Source organism: Mus caroli, unplaced genomic scaffold (assembly GCF_978045245.1).
Source record: "Mus caroli unplaced genomic scaffold, Mus_caroli_1 scaffold_19, whole genome shotgun sequence".
In the NCBI taxonomy this organism is placed as follows: domain Eukaryota; kingdom Metazoa; phylum Chordata; class Mammalia; order Rodentia; family Muridae; genus Mus; species Mus caroli.
The window spans coordinates 32,642,609-32,659,839 of record NW_028227274.1 but is presented as its reverse complement, the minus strand read 5'-3'; the positions used below and the strand labels follow the sequence as shown (position 1 = coordinate 32,659,839).

General features: G+C 39.2%; 2 protein-coding genes across 2 annotated transcripts in view; one reads left to right on the top strand and one right to left on the bottom strand.

Moving 5' to 3' along the window:
• Positions 1-17,231, bottom strand: part of Ctnna1 (catenin alpha 1) — a 131,641-nt gene that overhangs the window by 30,061 nt on the left and 84,349 nt on the right. Inside the window, exons 8-9 of the mRNA XM_021150781.2 lie at positions 1,773-1,853; positions 351-503 (exon numbers count right to left, since the gene is read on the bottom strand). Of these exons, the coding sequence (XP_021006440.1) occupies positions 351-503; positions 1,773-1,853 (234 nt within the window). The remainder of the gene's footprint in view (positions 1-350; positions 504-1,772; positions 1,854-17,231) is intronic.
• On the top strand, positions 11,184-17,229 carry Lrrtm2 (leucine rich repeat transmembrane neuronal 2). Its single transcript, XM_021150783.3, has 2 exons — positions 11,184-11,691; positions 12,041-17,229. The coding sequence occupies exons 1-2, from the start codon at positions 11,688-11,690 to the stop codon at positions 13,582-13,584; spliced, it is 1,548 nt and encodes a 515-aa protein (XP_021006442.1). The 5' UTR covers positions 11,184-11,687; the 3' UTR covers positions 13,585-17,229.

Sequence of the window (17,231 nt, the reverse complement as noted above, 5' to 3'; positions counted from 1 at the left end):
GCAAGAATTGGGTAACTTGCTGAGCTGCGCTTCCAGGCAGTACTTATCAGAAGACGACTGGTTTGTAGATGCTTCCACGTGGTACACTGTACCAATCCTGTTCTAACATCATGGTCTAGCTTTAGCTACACTACCAGTAAATGATGGTATTGAGTTTCTAAGACAAAAGCTATCCATGTAGTCAACATAAACTGACAGAACAGCAGTTATGCTAGAGCCCCCGTGAGAATGACTATTTATAAATGCTGTGCACTGATGAGCCCTTGAAGACCTATAGCCTATTCAATCACGTGACTAAAACTGACGACTCACCAAGTTACCTCTGTTAATTAGACCACTAATACACTTACCTCAATCAGTTTGTTGGCATGTTCACGAAAAACTTGGGCATATTCCTTAACTTCTTTCTCATTTCCATTCTTTGCAGCTTCAATCAGTACTAACAGAGGGACATTGGTCTCCAGGAAAGAGTCTGATACGTGGTCCATGACAGCTTTGCGAAGCTAATAATGAAATTGCATAATTTGATTTTATTTCTACTAAGAAGTTAAGGTGATATACTATATCTAGTGGAAACCTGTGAAAGACAAGCAGAACGTAGACAGCCAAGCGCCCCGTGTGAGCACTCCAGTGAGACAGCTTCAACACAGGGCTGCAAGACCATGCTTCACACCAGTCAGCACTTCAGCAGCACAAGTCCAGTTCTCAAGACATTACCTTTTTCTTTCCTTGGATCTTACAAAATTAAACAGGATTATAATACTATTCTCGATTGAGTTGGCACATAGCTTTGGAATACATGTAATTGGCCTAATTAGTTAGAATTCAATGAAAAAAGGGAGCAGTTTCTGGTTTATCTATAAAAGTTACCACACTATAAATGTTTAAATTTTATCTTTCCAATCACTGTTGACATTTGATCTACCATAGATTTATATTAGCTATAAGCAATAAACATTTCTACTAATTCTTGAAAACTGTCTAAATTCTCACCATAACTTAAATCTTAATATGTTATGTATTAAAGTACATATTTAGTCAACTCTATATTCCTTTAAAAAAAAACTTTAACAAGCTGGACAGTGGTGGCGCATGCCTTTAATCCCGGCACTTGGGAGGCAGAGCAGGTGGATTTCTGAGTTCAAGGCCAGCCTGGTCTACAGAGTGAGATCCAGGACAGCCAGGGCTACACAGAGAAACCCTGTCTCAAACCCCCGCCCCCTCAAAAAAAAAACAAAAAAAAAAACCCTTTAACAAAATATAATTTTAAAATGTTGATGAGATTATATATCATTAAAGGAACAGATTTTTAAATTTAGTAACATGAAAAATTCAGTATCTCCATCATTACTGCACTTAGATAAAAAGACACTTCTACCAGTGGAAACAAACTGACAACACGTAACAGAATGGGCAGACCCATAAGGAGCTGGAATCTAGTGTATGGAAGTCAAGACAAGATCCTTTGAGGTTACTTCCACAGATCCCCAAGTCATCTTAAATTGATTTTCCTGCCTATACATCCTTTTCTCACTGGAGCTAATTCATTCAGTCCACCCCGAGGGAATGTAATAGTCTACAACCCTCTGAGATTTTTTTTTTAGACATTAATAAGCTTATTAGCAATAGAACAGAAAGAGTCACTTTTCTGTGAAGATTTACCCTCTCCCTTAATTAAAAATATAAGCCCATGTTTATTAGATTTTTAATCAAAACTAAAGCTGAGAACTTAGGAAATACAATTAACCCCCGCCCCCTATTTTTCAGCTTACCTGTCTACGCAAGTCCCTGGTCTTCTTGGTCATTTTATCTATTGCAGAGTTGAGTGCATCACTTCTTTCTTTACGTCCAGCCTGAAGAAATAGATGCTCATGTGAGTACCTCACAAGGAACCTAGTGACAGTCTATATTTAGTGTTAAAACAATGCTGAATAAAAGAAAAAAACAAGTGAAATGGGCGTTAAGTTTTTGTACTATTTGATTTCTATGTATAGGGTTTCTGAATATGACTGTGCATGCTGTATGTGCTGCTGCCCATGGACATCAGAAGAGAGAGTTGAGCCTCCATGTGGGTGTTAGGAACTAAAGCCAGGTCCTGTAGAGCAGCCACTGCTCCTCACCACTCAGCCATCTCTCCAGACTCCCTTGGCAAACACAAACAAAACAATTTTTAATTCAAAGTTGAAAAACATACAATGGGAGTGTTTATATGTGACTTCATCTAAAATGTGATCTTGTACCACTTAGACTCATTCATCTGGCTCATCACTGAATCTACAAGTTTTTCTAAAAGAGACCAAAGGTAACTGGGGAGCGCGGAAGGGTTTGGAAGTTTGGAATTCATAGTGAGATCCCATCTCCAACAAACATCTCAATTCAAAGTTCAGCATACAACCAGTACCAGTTCTTCTAGTGCACAAACAAGAATAAGTTACATCTGATGTTGATGAGCTTGCAGAACAAAGAAGCTGAAGAAATAGCTAAGTATACACAGTGCTTGCCATACAATCTTCAGAAACAAATCATCTAGCATAGCAGTAGCACCCTAGTAAGCCCAGCACTGAAGAGGTACAGAGAGGTAGATCTGGGTCTTTAAGACCAGTCAGTCTAGCCTAACCGGTAAGCGCAGGTAGGTTCCCATGAGAAATTTTGTCCCCCAAAACATGGTGGGTGACTCCTGAGGCTGACCTCTTGCTGTTATATGTACATGTACAAACAGACACACGTATGCTACACATTCAAAATTTAAGTAAAAAGTCAAATGTAAAGAAGAAAAAGATGCCGGGTGGTGGTGGCGCACGCCTTTAATCCCAGCACTTGGGAGGCAGAGGCAGGCGGATTTCTGAGTTCGAGGCCAGCCTGGTCTACAGAGTGAGCTCTAGGACAGCCAGGGCTATACAGAGAAACCCTGTCTCAAAAAGAAAACCAAAAAAAAAAAAAAAAAGTTAAAAAAAAAAAAAAGAAGAAGCAAAAGATGGCTCTTGATACTAAATGGTAAACAGGTTTTATTTCTTGAATTAAAAAAAATTAGAACAAGTTATGAGAGCATATGCCTTTACTCTCAGGACAGAAGCAGGCAGATCTCTGTGAGTGGTCCACTTATAGCTACACAGTGAAACACACTCAAAGCAAAAAAAAAAAAAAAAGGATGAGGGGAGGCAGAGGAGGGAGGCGAGGAACACATAGACATGGGACAAGGGGGCCAATCTTCACAAGCCAGCCACCTTGGTTTGTTTGCTTTTAAGATTCTTTTTGAAGATTTTACTTATTTTTACTTTATGTATATGAGTGTTTTGTCTGAATGCATGCTGTATGCAACACGAGTGTCTGGTACCCACAAAGGCCAGAAGGAGGCATCAGATTATCTAGAACTTAAGCTAATGATGGTTGTCAACTGTAATGTGGGTGCTAGGAACCAACCTGAGCGGCAAGTGCTCTTCACCACCGAGTCATCACTGATTAGCTAGGCTGGCTAGATTTAGAAAAGCCAGCCTCAGGGATTCTCCTGTCTCCATCTCCTCAGCTCTAAGACAATGAAAGTGTACCATCACTTCTGGGTTTATTCATGCATTCTGGGAATCAGCCTGAGATGCAAATCCTTGTGCCATTTCCCAAGCTCTAAAACAATACATTTTAAAAGTGAGATGTGGGTTTGGAGAGATGGCTCAATAGATAAATAAGAGCACTAGCTGCTCTTCCAGAGGACCCTAGTTCAAATCCTAGAACCCACTTCGTGGCTTTGTGTAATTCTAGTTCCACACCATTTTCTGGTCTACAAGGATACCGAGTATACAAGTAGTACAGAGGTATATGTAGGCAAAACACCCATCCACAGAAAATAAAAAACTTCAAGTTTTAAAGTAAGATGTATTGTTAATAATATTATATGGCTCAAATGAGAATGGTTTGTAAAATGTTTTTTAGACCTTCTATGCTAAGCTTAATATAATTGTACTGAATAGGAAAGAAAAAAGAAAAAAAAAAAAAAAAACCACACACACACACTTTTGACACTTAGAAATGACTGCATCAGCATCTCTTCAGATCAGGGGTTGGAATTTGACCAAGTAGTAAGAACTAACCAGAAACAAAGAAATCAGTCGAAAGCAAAGGAATAAAGGCCCTAAGCATAGCCAGCTGTATCACTGGAAATACGAGAAGACATCTGTGTATTAAACTATTAATAGGAAATATATTAAAAGTTTTTTCACAAGACAAATGTGCCTCTTTCTGTAACATGCTACTAATAGCTGGAGAGAAACAAATGAAGAAGGACTTTAGCCCAACATTATCTTTCTGAGTGCTCTGAAAACACTCAGGTATGGGTGTGACGTCAGCACACAAGCCAGCAGGCAGACGAACATCTAGCTGTGTGTATACGACATCCCATTTATGTAATTTCATATTCTGCTCCTATCACCTGTTAAATGAGAATGCTGTCACCTTTCTGTATTCATCTTATGTCTATGGGTTGTTATTAGGGTTTTAAAAAAAAGAGTGCTAAGAATTACACGTGATCGTGTAACAGGACAAAAAGAAGGTAAGAGGGACCCAGAAGTATACGAGTTGAATGAGTGATATAATGATATGGCATCAAATTTAGTTGAGTGACATTTCTTATTATTTATTTTATTATGTACATTACTTATGAATGCAAGCACTCATAAGCCATATCATATGTAGAGGTCAGAGGCCAACTTTTACAACTTGGTTCTCTCCTTTCATCTTGAGATCCAGTGATTAAACCTGGGCTGCTGGGCTCACACAGCAAGGACTTTCAAGCAGATGAACCACCCTGAAGGCCCGGGGTCTCATTCTTTCCCAATCCCCAAGTCCTCCTGTACCTCTAATAACATTAAGCAGTCTACTAACATTAACGCCAGAGTGGGGGAACCATTAACAACATGGATGCAGATATGAGAATTATTGTGTAGGTTTGCTCAGAGCTATCAATCAGAAAAGACCTCAGCTTAAGCCTAATTCCTCACTGATAACCTTAAGAGAAAACCTCAGGATCTAAGACAAAGGTGCTGTGCTAGATGGTTTTACTTTGACTCAACACAAGCTAAAGCCATCTGAGAGGAGGGAACCTAAGTTTAAAAATGCCTCCTGTCTATGATCAGATCATAGACAGGCCCATAAGAAACTTTCTTAATTAGTGACTGTAAGTGGGGCCATCCTTAGCCTGGCAGTCCTGGGTTCTTTAAGGAAGCAGACTGAGCAAGCTGTTAAGTAGCCAACCGTAGGCAGCACTCCTCCATGGCCTCTGCATTAGCTCTTGCCTTCATATCCCTGCCCTGTTTTTAAAGAGTTTCTGTCCTGACTTCCTTCAATGATGAACAGTGATATAGAAATTTAAGTCAGTAACTAAACCCTTTCCTCCTCAACTTGCTTTTTGGTCGTGATGTTTCATCACAGCAACAGAAACAGTAACTAAGACAGATGTCCAAAAATTACATCCAAATCAAACTGATCTAATAATTTCAGTCTCAGAATACTCCTCAGATATTCAAGTACTGACTCTTTAAAAAAAAAAAAAGTCTCTTTAAAGTAAATGACCTAAAAATCCATCATTGTTTTTAGCCACAACTGGGAGGTGTTCATATACATTTCTTTCAGAATTTTTTCCCCAAGCTGAAACTCAAAGGTTGGGCTCATCGACCTCATGACAGTTTAATCAAACCTCAGCACCCAAGAATTTTCTCAAATTGGGTAGAAAGATTTACTGAAATGTTGTGTAAAAATTACATCCATGATGTGACTTTCTGAGATTACACTGACACAGGAACACCCATTTTAAGATACACCACACACTTTGTCAATTCTCTCTTTGCTAATCTATCCGCAAAACCAATTTGTCTTGTTCCTGTAGGAACAAAGTCTATGTATGCCTCAGTCAAGGAGGGTTGGTCAGGCCAGGCCAGGGCAGGCGGAGGTGGCATTGCCACTCAGCACTCAGGAGGCAGAGGCAGAAAGACCTCTGTGAGATAGAAGCCAGCCTGGTCTACAGAGAGAGTTCCTGGGCAGCCAGAACTACAACAACAAAACCAAAACCAAACCAACCAACCAACCAAACAAACAAACAAAAACCCTATCTGACTCTTCTAGAATGTTCTAGACAGAGTGCTTAAGTCAGTGTTTCTTTGTTGTTTTTGTTTGTTCATTTTTGGTATAACAAGCAAGTTTAGGGTTCCAGTCATCATGTAAAATGTAATGAGAATGTAACACACATTCACCTCCACCACTTACTATCTGAACACTGAGCTGGATGAAAGTTAGAGATTGAGGAGTTAAAGAGCACTTGCTGGGGCTGGAGAGGCGGCTCAGCAGTTAAGAGCATGGACTGCTCTTCCAGAGGTCCTGAGCTTGGTTCCCAGCAACCACTTGGTGGCTCACAGCCATCTGTGATGGGATAGTACTTGCTGTTCCAGAAGAGAACCCAGGCTTAGTTCTCAGCATCCACATAGTGGATAATAACCATCTGTACAATGTTAGAGGATCAGACACCCTCTTCTAACCGCAGTGGGCACTAGGTACACTCATTTGCTCTGTTTTGATCCTTGGTACTACAAAAGTTAAGTAAATTACTTAATTTAACTTAAAAAAAATTCCAGAGAATGATGTTTCTAAGCTTCTGAAACCAATATACATGCTAGCCCCTTTAAATTTAGCCATCTGGGTCAGACTCCACTAAAACTAAAAAAGATGCTAACTATGAGATTAGTGAGTATGAAGCTGTATCTATCCCTAATTCTAGTCTGCATAAAATGGCTCTGTATAGCCCACATAAAAGAAAAATGTGTTTAAATAAAATGTTATTCAAAATAGAAAGGGAGAAACCAGTAAGGGCAACCCCAAAGATGGTTGTGTCAAAAGAAACAGGTCTCCTTTACAGAAAAGGAAGGGGTGTATAGGGGGTGGTACTAGGGAACAGCCATCAGCAGAGGGAAAAAAATGAAAAATGTAGGCCACATAACTTTCAGTCTGTGTGTCAATGAGACTTAAGGACAGTTTTCACTATTTTTGCTTTGACCTTTATAGTACAGAAAGAAAAGCCCCTTGTGCTAAGTTTAAGTATCCTTCTGCCCAAAAATCTATGGAAGATTCAGGTGCATCAAGCCAAAATTTATCGCTAAATTATGGCTCAGGGCAGAAAATAACTCTAGCATTAAGAAAAGTAGGGTGTCACATGATCCTGCCACCCAAGAACAAATTCCAAAGTATACATGTCCCCGAACTAGAAGACTAGAAGTTATAAAATAACAGAATGCTGACACTACTTAGTGTAACCAGTATTTCTTTCTGTTTTATCAATCATGTTTGCTAGTAAGAAAAACAAAAGATTTTTCTAAAACTTAAGATCAATTGAGAGCAGGGAAGAGGTCACAGATTTGAGAGGGGATACTCACCCCAAGCAGCAGCAGCAACACCACCACCACCACCACCACCACCACCACCACCACCACCACCACCAGGGAAATAACTAGGTTGTGCAATGTAAAGCAGGTACATAATAGGATGCACATGGTAGTTTTAAGAATCAAGTTTCCTTCAACCCCCCACACACCACAATCATACTCCCTCTACGCCATACAAAATAGTATGAAGTTGCTACCTAAGAATTAATAAATCAAAATAGGAGAAATACTGAGACCCAGGCAATATAGCATCTTCACACAAAGAGAATTTCCAAAGAGTGACCAAGATTTCCAGCATGGTTTATCTCAACATGATGTTCAGGATACCTCTGTGCACCCATCTGATGGCTTTATTCTTTAGAGTTGGGCACAATTAAAGAAATATCTTTTGAAATAAGATATAAAACTTACTGTCTACCATAAAAGAATAAAAGTTTTATTTACATATCTATGTCACTTCAAATAACTTTAACCAGCCATATATTAAAAACATACACATGCCAAGCAGTGGTGGCACACACCTTTAATCCCAGCACTTGGGAGGCAGAGGCAGGTGGATTTCTGAGTTTGAGGCCAGCCTCATCTACAGAGTGAGTTCTGGGACAGCCAGACTACACAGAGAAACCCTGTCTCGAAACAACAACAACAAACAAACAAACAAAACACACATATTTTTAAAAACTCACAAGAATGTAAATAACTATAACCGCTGCTCATTGAATTTCCTTAAGACTGTTTTATAGGGGAGTGTTGGGTTAATTCCACCTCCTTTGCCCTGATGCTAACATCCAAAGAAGTCAGAAGTGGTGTCCCATGAACACCATCTTCCAGAGGTGGTGCTACCACTTCTAAGTCAAAAGCATCTATATGCAGAATAAAGTACTTTGAAATGTCAAGAAGAAAAAGTCTAGTTCAAAAAGGAGAGATGGCTCGGTAGTTCACTTGCTGCTCTTTGCAGAGGACCCAAGTTTGGTTCCAAGTACTCACATGGCAATAGATTAACCACCTGTAACTCCAGTTTCAGGGGATCTGACACCCTCTTCTGACCTTTTCAAGAACCAAACGTGCTTGTGGTTCATATATATACATGTAAAAAGAACATACACATAAACAAAAAAAAAATTAAAGAAAGAACAATGGTATCCAGTTAGAGGGAGGGGAGACATATGAATGAATATATCATTGAGACCTGTGTTTATATATTCATGTGTATATACATGCATATGCGCATACACATTAGTTTTAAGGTAAATACTCCTGTTTTTGGTCCACAGCCTCATCCTTCAAAACCCAAAAAGTAGGCAGGTGAGAAAAATGACTGCTGAGTTGGAAAAAGCTGTTTTTCTGTCATTCTGATACAGCAAGAGTAGGACAGCTTACCCCTTCAGAGTGTGGTGGCAGGCTCTTGTAATGCCAGTCATTAGGAAGCTTGAGGCAAAAGGATCTATCTCTAAGTTAAACAAACAAACAAAGGCATGACTTTCTACTGCATGTCTGAGCAACTTCTCTCCCTTAAAGGCTGATGGAACAGCAGAGAAGCTATAATTTGAATAGTTTCAGTTGACCAGGTACATCAATAGGTAGTAATATAGTTTGAATAGGTTCAATTCACTAGTACACAACAGTAAGTCAAGCAGATTAGAAATCAGGAAGGAACTTAAGAGTTCTCAGAGTTTAAGAGTAAGGAAACAGCTTTCCTTCTCATTCCTAACCATGTTTCATCAAATCCAACTGACTCACACGCTTTTCCTAAGGTTATTTTCATCAGAATGTGGCTGACTTCAATAAGACACCGACAACATTCTAAAGGTTTTCTTTCAATTAATAACAGCAGTGACAAACAATTAGTGTCCCTGCCTTCCAACTTTTAGGACCAAGCTAATAGTAAACTCTCTCTGTCTACGAAACCTAGGCTCACAGACTCAGTAGGAGCTGATTAAATTTTATCCACTTGAGGGTGGGGGTGGGGAGACCAACAGCAACAACGCCATCTACAAAAGTCCTAGGTTAAGAAGCACTAGTACTGAAAGGTACGATAGGAAGCATCAAGGTCAGTATAGGAGTAGCACACCTCAGAGTCAGCGTCATGGTGACACACATAATAGCCAAGCTCATTCCTGAGAGTATGCGTAACTTTAACTTGGCTAGCGAATGGAAGCACACTGTAGTCTGACAAAGTCTGTACAGCCTTCCCTCTCTCCACCCTTCAAAGGTATCACATGTGCAGTGTGATCCGAAGACTGTACTGACCCATCAAAGTATTGCTGCTGGCTTCTCTATCATCCTGTCTAGGCATTCATTGCCTTCAACAAACCTCTTACACTTTGAACACATCTTGGGGTCACTTTAGAAGAACTAAAGAAATGCATATTTACATTACTAGATTTTCCAGAAAATCTTTGCACTTGACTCTAAAGGACCTCAGAGACTTCTAGTCATTATCAGAGTAGCCATATTCCAATGCAGAAATTGTATCTCTTTGTATAATGACTTCTTAGAATTCACCCGTGGGATGGACTCCTCAGAAGATCACAGGCCAGTGCTGTGCTTGTCTCACAGATCTCATCAATAGCTTTGAGATTTCTGCTCTCAGACTTGAAACCAGGCTCACTAAGAGTAAGCGGTAATAGTGCGGGGGAAATAAGTTCATGCAGCCAGTTCACGAGACAAATATGTTTATAAAAGGCAATTCCTTAGTCTGGCCTGAAAATACAGCCCTGATTCATGCTAGACACATCTTATGCATTTATATAACACTAACCATAAACATTCATGTCTGAAAAGTTATCTAACAGGGAGAAGCAAGAGTTGTCAAGCAAAAACAACCAAAACAAAATCCTACTCCAGTATTAATGTCCTTTCATATTCATGAGAAGAATTCAACAAGAGCTGACATGAGAGTCAGTCAGTTCATAAATGTACCAGTAAGAGATAGTGTGCAAATGCTATTTTGATGTTACAACATCCCAATCTCAACAGTAACTGTGGCTTTTAGCCAAGGAGGAGGTGAGATGCTGAAGTAGAAATCCTGAAGACTATCAAAATCCAGGCACACTGCAATACTTGTCCAGACTTGTCTCTGTCCCACTGTTACCATCTGGGTCACGTGTATAAACATCACGGTGCCTGTCAGTCTGCTCCTCTCCTCTCCTCTGAGGACATCCAAAGATCTACTCAGCCCCGTTTTCCATCAGTGTGGTAATAAAGCATTGTTATATAATAAGCAGAAAAGGATTCGAGGTCCCTTGAAATTCTCAATGGAGGGGGGGGAAAAGCCAAAATTGTTTCTTTTGGAAGCTATTCATCTTTGTTGTGTTTTATAATGTTAAGTTCTTAATGACAAAGTAACTAAGCCCACTGAGTTTACCAACACAGTCAGTCACACTTTGCTTTTTACCAAGCATGACAACAAGGCAATTGAGTAGCTTTCCAAACTACCAGAGCAGAGGCGTACCTTGTATAGGCTGGCATTAAATCAGCACTTCATAAATCAATCGTGCCCATTTAGATGATCTCTATGCAGAATCGGCAGTCTAACACTAGCTCTCACACGCATTAGAAATCATCACCCTGCTAGTCCAACTCACTGTTCAGATGGGTCTTCTTGAATGCAGCATTTATTACAACCTCATTGTTGCTTCCTACACTGAAGGAATACCAAATTCTCAAATCAGGAGTTCTTCTTTCTCATTTCTTGTAAACAGGGGGTCTTGTAACGCCCCTGACACTGTTACAAAGCACAGTGCTTTTAACAGTAAAGCTTCTGGAAAACCCAAACAAAAGACACGTCACCCGGTGACGTCAGCCTATATACAGTGCTGTGTGGTCGCAGCACATAAGCAAATCCATTCTTGTGCCGTTTCTCGGAAAAGCTTTTCAGTAAATGCACTCATGCTGCTCCAGAAGCTCTTCTCTGCAACAAGCCGCCCATCTGCCATCAACAAGTTAGGGCTGAGAGAACTAACAGCTGCGGGAAGGAAAGCCGGGAGCTCTGACGATCGGCAGTAACCAGGAGGAGGAAATTATTAACTTATAATCAAAGCCGGTTTAGGGGATCAGAGCACAGAGAAAATGACACCAGTGCTTTCCAGAGGAATATCCTAAGGGAAAAACCAATTCACCCCGATAGACTTGAATTTTACTTGAAAAGCCTGGGGCACAGAAAACAGGAAACTGGTCAAAGGCTCCTGCATGTTAGAGCCTTTTACAGACTCACTGCGTTGAGTCTGACAACCCCGACTGAATGCAGCCTCCAATGTGCTCAGAAGAATGGGTAAGTCCATGCATTTCTATGGCTTGTTCAATCAAAGAGGAATCACGCTTTTATAAAAATGAGCCAGTGAATTCCCATTTTATGATGCAAATCACTTGGTTCGGGATTTTAAGATTTATGTAAATGCATATAACATTTTAAAAAGGGGCATGTTTTAATCTCTCTCATACATGGTTTAAGTTGTGTTCCAGTCTACAAACAAGGTTAATTTTCTGCAGTAAATGAAAAATGTTATATGCAGTGAAATCTTTCATTATGATGTTACATTTTGTTGTTGTTTTTAATATAGCCCCTGTGTCCTGCTGAAACATATCCTATCTTCTTGTTTTCCTTAAATTATATTCTGCAGGCTTACATTTCAAGTGGCCATTAGGGGCCCCTATGCTGGCAGCAATATATGCAATGAGTGTGGTATTAAAAATGCTGCCTGCCCTGGGTATGGCGTGTCCACCTAAATGCCGCTGTGAGAAGCTGCTATTCTACTGCGACTCTCAGGGCTTCCACTCAGTGCCAAACGCCACAGACAAGGGTTCTTTGGGTCTGTCCCTGAGGCACAATCACATCACAGCGCTTGAAAGAGATCAATTTGCCAGCTTCAGTCAACTCACCTGGCTCCACTTAGATCACAATCAAATTTCAACAGTAAAGGAAGATGCTTTCCAAGGACTATACAAACTAAAGGAGTTAATCTTAAGTTCCAACAAAATATTTTACTTGCCAAACACAACTTTTACCCAACTGATTAATCTGCAAAATTTGGACCTGTCTTTTAATCAGCTGTCATCTCTGCATCCTGAGCTCTTCTATGGCCTTCGGAAGCTGCAGACCTTGCATTTACGTTCCAACTCCCTGCGGACTATCCCAGTACGTCTGTTCTGGGACTGTCGTAGTCTAGAGTTTCTGGATCTGAGCACAAATCGTTTGCGAAGTTTGGCTCGAAATGGATTTGCAGGATTAATCAAACTGAGAGAGCTTCATCTAGAGCACAATCAGCTGACGAAGATTAATTTTGCTCATTTCCTCCGGCTAAGCAGTCTGCACACACTCTTCTTACAATGGAACAAAATCAGCAACTTGACGTGTGGGATGGACTGGACCTGGAGCACTTTAGAAAAGCTAGACCTAACTGGAAATGAAATCAAAGCCATCGACTTGACAGTGTTCGAGACCATGCCTAATCTTAAAATACTTCTCATGGATAACAACAAGTTAAACAGTCTTGATTCCAAAATCTTAAACTCCCTGAAATCCCTCACGACCGTTGGCCTCTCTGGCAATCTGTGGGAATGCAGCCCCAGAGTGTGTGCTCTTGCCTCCTGGCTGGGCAGTTTCCAAGGTCGGTGGGAGCACTCCATCCTATGCCACAGCCCTGACCACACCCAAGGAGAGGATATTCTAGATGCAGTCCACGGGTTTCAGCTCTGCTGGAATTTATCAACCACCGTCACTGCCATGGCTACAACTTATAGAGATCCAACCACTGAATATACAAAAATAAGCTCGTCGAGTTACCATGTAGGAGACAAAGAAATTCCAACTACTGCAGGCATAGCAGTCACTACAGAGGAACACTTTCCTGAACCTGACAATGCCATCTTTACTCAGAGAGTAATTACAGGAACAATGGCTTTATTGTTTTCTTTCTTTTTTATTATTTTTATAGTGTTCATTTCCAGGAAGTGCTGCCCTCCCACTTTGAGAAGAATTAGGCAGTGCTCAATGATTCAGAACCACAGGCAGCTCCGATCCCAAACACGACTCCATATGTCAAACATGTCAGACCAAGGACCGTATAATGAGTATGAACCCACCCATGAAGGACCTTTCATCATCATTAATGGTTATGGACAGTGCAAGTGTCAGCAGCTGCCATACAAAGAATGTGAAGTATAATATCTACTCATCATCAAAAATCACATCAGATAAGTAACCTATTTTACATAGTAGGGGCTAAATACATATCTAATTTTTACCAATGGTGACATTAAGCCTAATTTTCCAAACCAAGTGGAGACTTGAGTTTTTGAAGTGTTAAAGTATTTTTAATTTTTTTAATGAAAACATATTTTAAGTGTTAAGTGAAGCAATGCTCACATTAATTTGCACTCTTGTTGGAAAGTCTAAATGCTTACTTCAATATAAAACATTTCATGTATGTAATTATATACAACTGTATGTAAACATTTGCGCTAAGGTCTCCATATGTGGTTTTGTTTTGTTTTGTTTTGTACTGAAAACAGTTCCAAAAGATGCTACTAAACAAATATAGGTAGGGACAAAAACCTGTTTGATTATTATTCTCCATCCTATGGACCACAACTGGCTTCCTACTTAAGAAGGAGACAGCAAAGTTCTCTTGTAAGATAATGTGGTATTTACTCAAAATATAATTTACTGCCAGTATAAGAAGTAGACTTACATGTGTGCTTAAGACTGGTAAATATTAAACGTTATTCTTTCAGTTTGGCTTGGCTTAATAAACATTATCTAAGTTACATCATGAAACCAGCACCTTTTATATAACTCTAATAAAACTGGGTGACTCTTTAATATATTTCAACAATAAATCCAAGAAATTATAAAAAGATCTCATTATAATAAATCAATACTAAATAACTATGCTGACTTCTTATACAACTCTAGTTTGACTTATAATGGACATGCTGATTTTTGTGGCATTTAGCCTATTATTTTAAACTAGTATTAAATTCCATTTACTAATTAACTTACTAAATCCTCTATTATGTAAAAATTTGCATTTGGGAAAGAGAAAAACTGAGTCAACTTAACAATCCTGATATACTCCATCCAGTTTGAAAATACATCCTCTCTCATGATTAAAGATGCCTTGACAAACTGTTTAAGCCTCTTCCTTCTGCCTTTTTCTGATCTTTAAACTTCAAAGATCCAAATTAAAAATAATTGGCTACTAAAGGTGCCTAACCCTGATTCTTGTTATATTATAAAAAACACAAAAAATTACTTTCAAAATATGATGGTAAAGCTTGCCCTTTAATAAAGATACACATTTATATGAGTAGCTCCTTCTGAGACAGGACCTATTTCCGAAGCAAACCTTAAGGCAGAACTCCTGACATTGCCCCTGCCGTCACACAGCAGCAAGTGAAGGCAGAATGAGTGTGAGGGGTTTAGCACAGGGAAAGATTTTGAGTGTAGCTCTCAGGTTAGTGGAAGTAACTAGGCAGCAAACGTGATCATGTACAATTTGCACCAGATAAGTGATGCTCAGGGATCTGTATGGTGTGGAAGGAGACTTTACAGTGTAAATACGAACACTCTAATCACAGTAACAATTGACAATGATGCCACATTTTTTCATGAAGAACCACAAGTGTTCAATTCTGACTTCTTTAAGGCAAATGATGGCAGACTGGGGAATTAGACTCAAGTTTCCAATTCACATAGAATTTTTTTTCTACAAAGATGGCTCCACATATAGGAGAAAACAGAAAATCATTACTTTGATTTCAGAAAGGAAAAGAAAACAAGCATTTTTATGTGGAAAAATATGTAAGTCCATAACGAAAGTCACTACTTTAACAGTGTATCCTTCATTCAAGGCTTATTCTCTCCCCATGATTGGATTGAAAATGTTACTATAGACCTAGATTCAATCATAATTTTTTCCTTTAGCACTGAAAAATATACCCACATTTCAAATCTCTTAACAAAAAGCAGATAATAGTCAGGCTTCAGTGAAATATGCTCTTTGTATTTCTTATGCTGGGTGATCAGTCTGGCAAAGCCTCAGAGCAGCTCAGTTCGGTTGATCTTGAGTGGCAAGCATTCCCTCTCCTGATACAGCAGAAGCTCGGTTCGTCTGAGCTGAGACAGATGCTGGCTTTCCAGCACAGAGCACAGCACACTGCTTCCCCACTGGGGAGCTGCATCAGAAGCCCTATTACAAATGAGCTCCGTGGTCTAGGATTTAACAACTCATTTATCATGGTGACCACTGCCGTTTGCCAGGTGATGGACAGCTTGTTCACAATTCAGTTTTGAGCATGCAAGATTCCATTGGCCCTAAACGATGAGTGGTTTTCATCATTTCAAATCACAAGCAAAATTAATTTAAACTGTGAGTTAAAAAGTAAGAAATAGTAACTAGGAGCTCCAATTAATCCTAAAGAATTAGTAAAGTGGACTGTAGGTAGCAGAGCAAGCCACCTAGCATCCGAGGGAGAACAGTGCCAAGAGCCATCAAGGCAAACTATTAGGGAGGGGGAGGGGCATATTTTTTCCTTCCACATTTTTGGTAATGGTAGTGCCAACCAGGTATTTTCCTTTCTCAGTTAAAGCACAAATTGCCATTTCTAACTGCCTACAGAAAACAAGGTTGCATTTAGTTGATATGTATTTGTATTGCAGTATCTGTGCTACCAACTGGCCAGAGTAGCAAAACCATATATGGTTCCTAGTCATAAAAGTGAGGGCTTTGGGTGGGGTTTTATCTCTTAAGCATTACCACTCAACTTTCCCTCTCCCCCATTTTAAAATTTAGTGAAAAATCAGAAAATAATTTCTCAGAAAAATGAAATGTAGCTAGGAATTAAAAATTAGTTTGCAACTACTTTACTTATTTTTATAGCCTACAGAGAAGCTTACCTTTCTAAAAAGAGTGGGCTGGTAAATCTTTAAAAAAAAAAAAAAAATCACACAAAACTCATATTACCGGCATCAAAAAACAGACACTATTTTTAAGCCAAAAAAATTGTATTACCACATGTAATTTCTTAATGAGTCAAAGTTAATTTCTGTACTAATTCAATGAGTGGAATTGACTAAACTTCCTAATTCCACACTAATTATTAAAACCCATCTGCTTATTATAATGCTAGTCACCAAAAGCTAAACTCCATCTTTCCAGTAAAAGTAAGCTCTATGTAGTACTAGTCTGAATTCTGAGATATCAAAGTTTTATTATTTTCTTAAGTCATACTTTCTACACATAGCTATGTAAGGGGTGGAGCTAAAAATTTCCCCTCTCTCTATCATATATATATATATATAAATAAATAGATAATTTTTAGGACTATTTTAACAGGTAAATTACATGATAATTTTCCTAATACAGCAATCCAGTAACAGCACTATCTCAAGTCTGTTTGGGACATAATTTTCATATATTCTCAGTTAAAATGCTTGAATCAGAAAAGATGTTTTTAAAATGATAATATGGGCCATCTACAGATAAGCATTTCTTTGGCTAACCTGGGGCAAACTCATAGTGCCCGAATAAGGCCAAAACAGGAAAACGACCATTCACCCTTTCATTCTGCCATTGCAGACATTTGGAAACATCTCCAACTTCTTCAACTAATCTTTTCTTCCTTCAGTTTTAAAATCAGTATGATACATGGAATGTTTGGTGAACCTGTGAACACTGAGACTACAAACTCAAAGAACGGTCCAAACACATTTGTTCAATTACCTTTAAGAGCCATGGGGGGAAGGCTGTTGGGGGATAGGAAGAAAATACTATTATACAAGGAATTGGGTTGGTGGGACTATAGTACAGT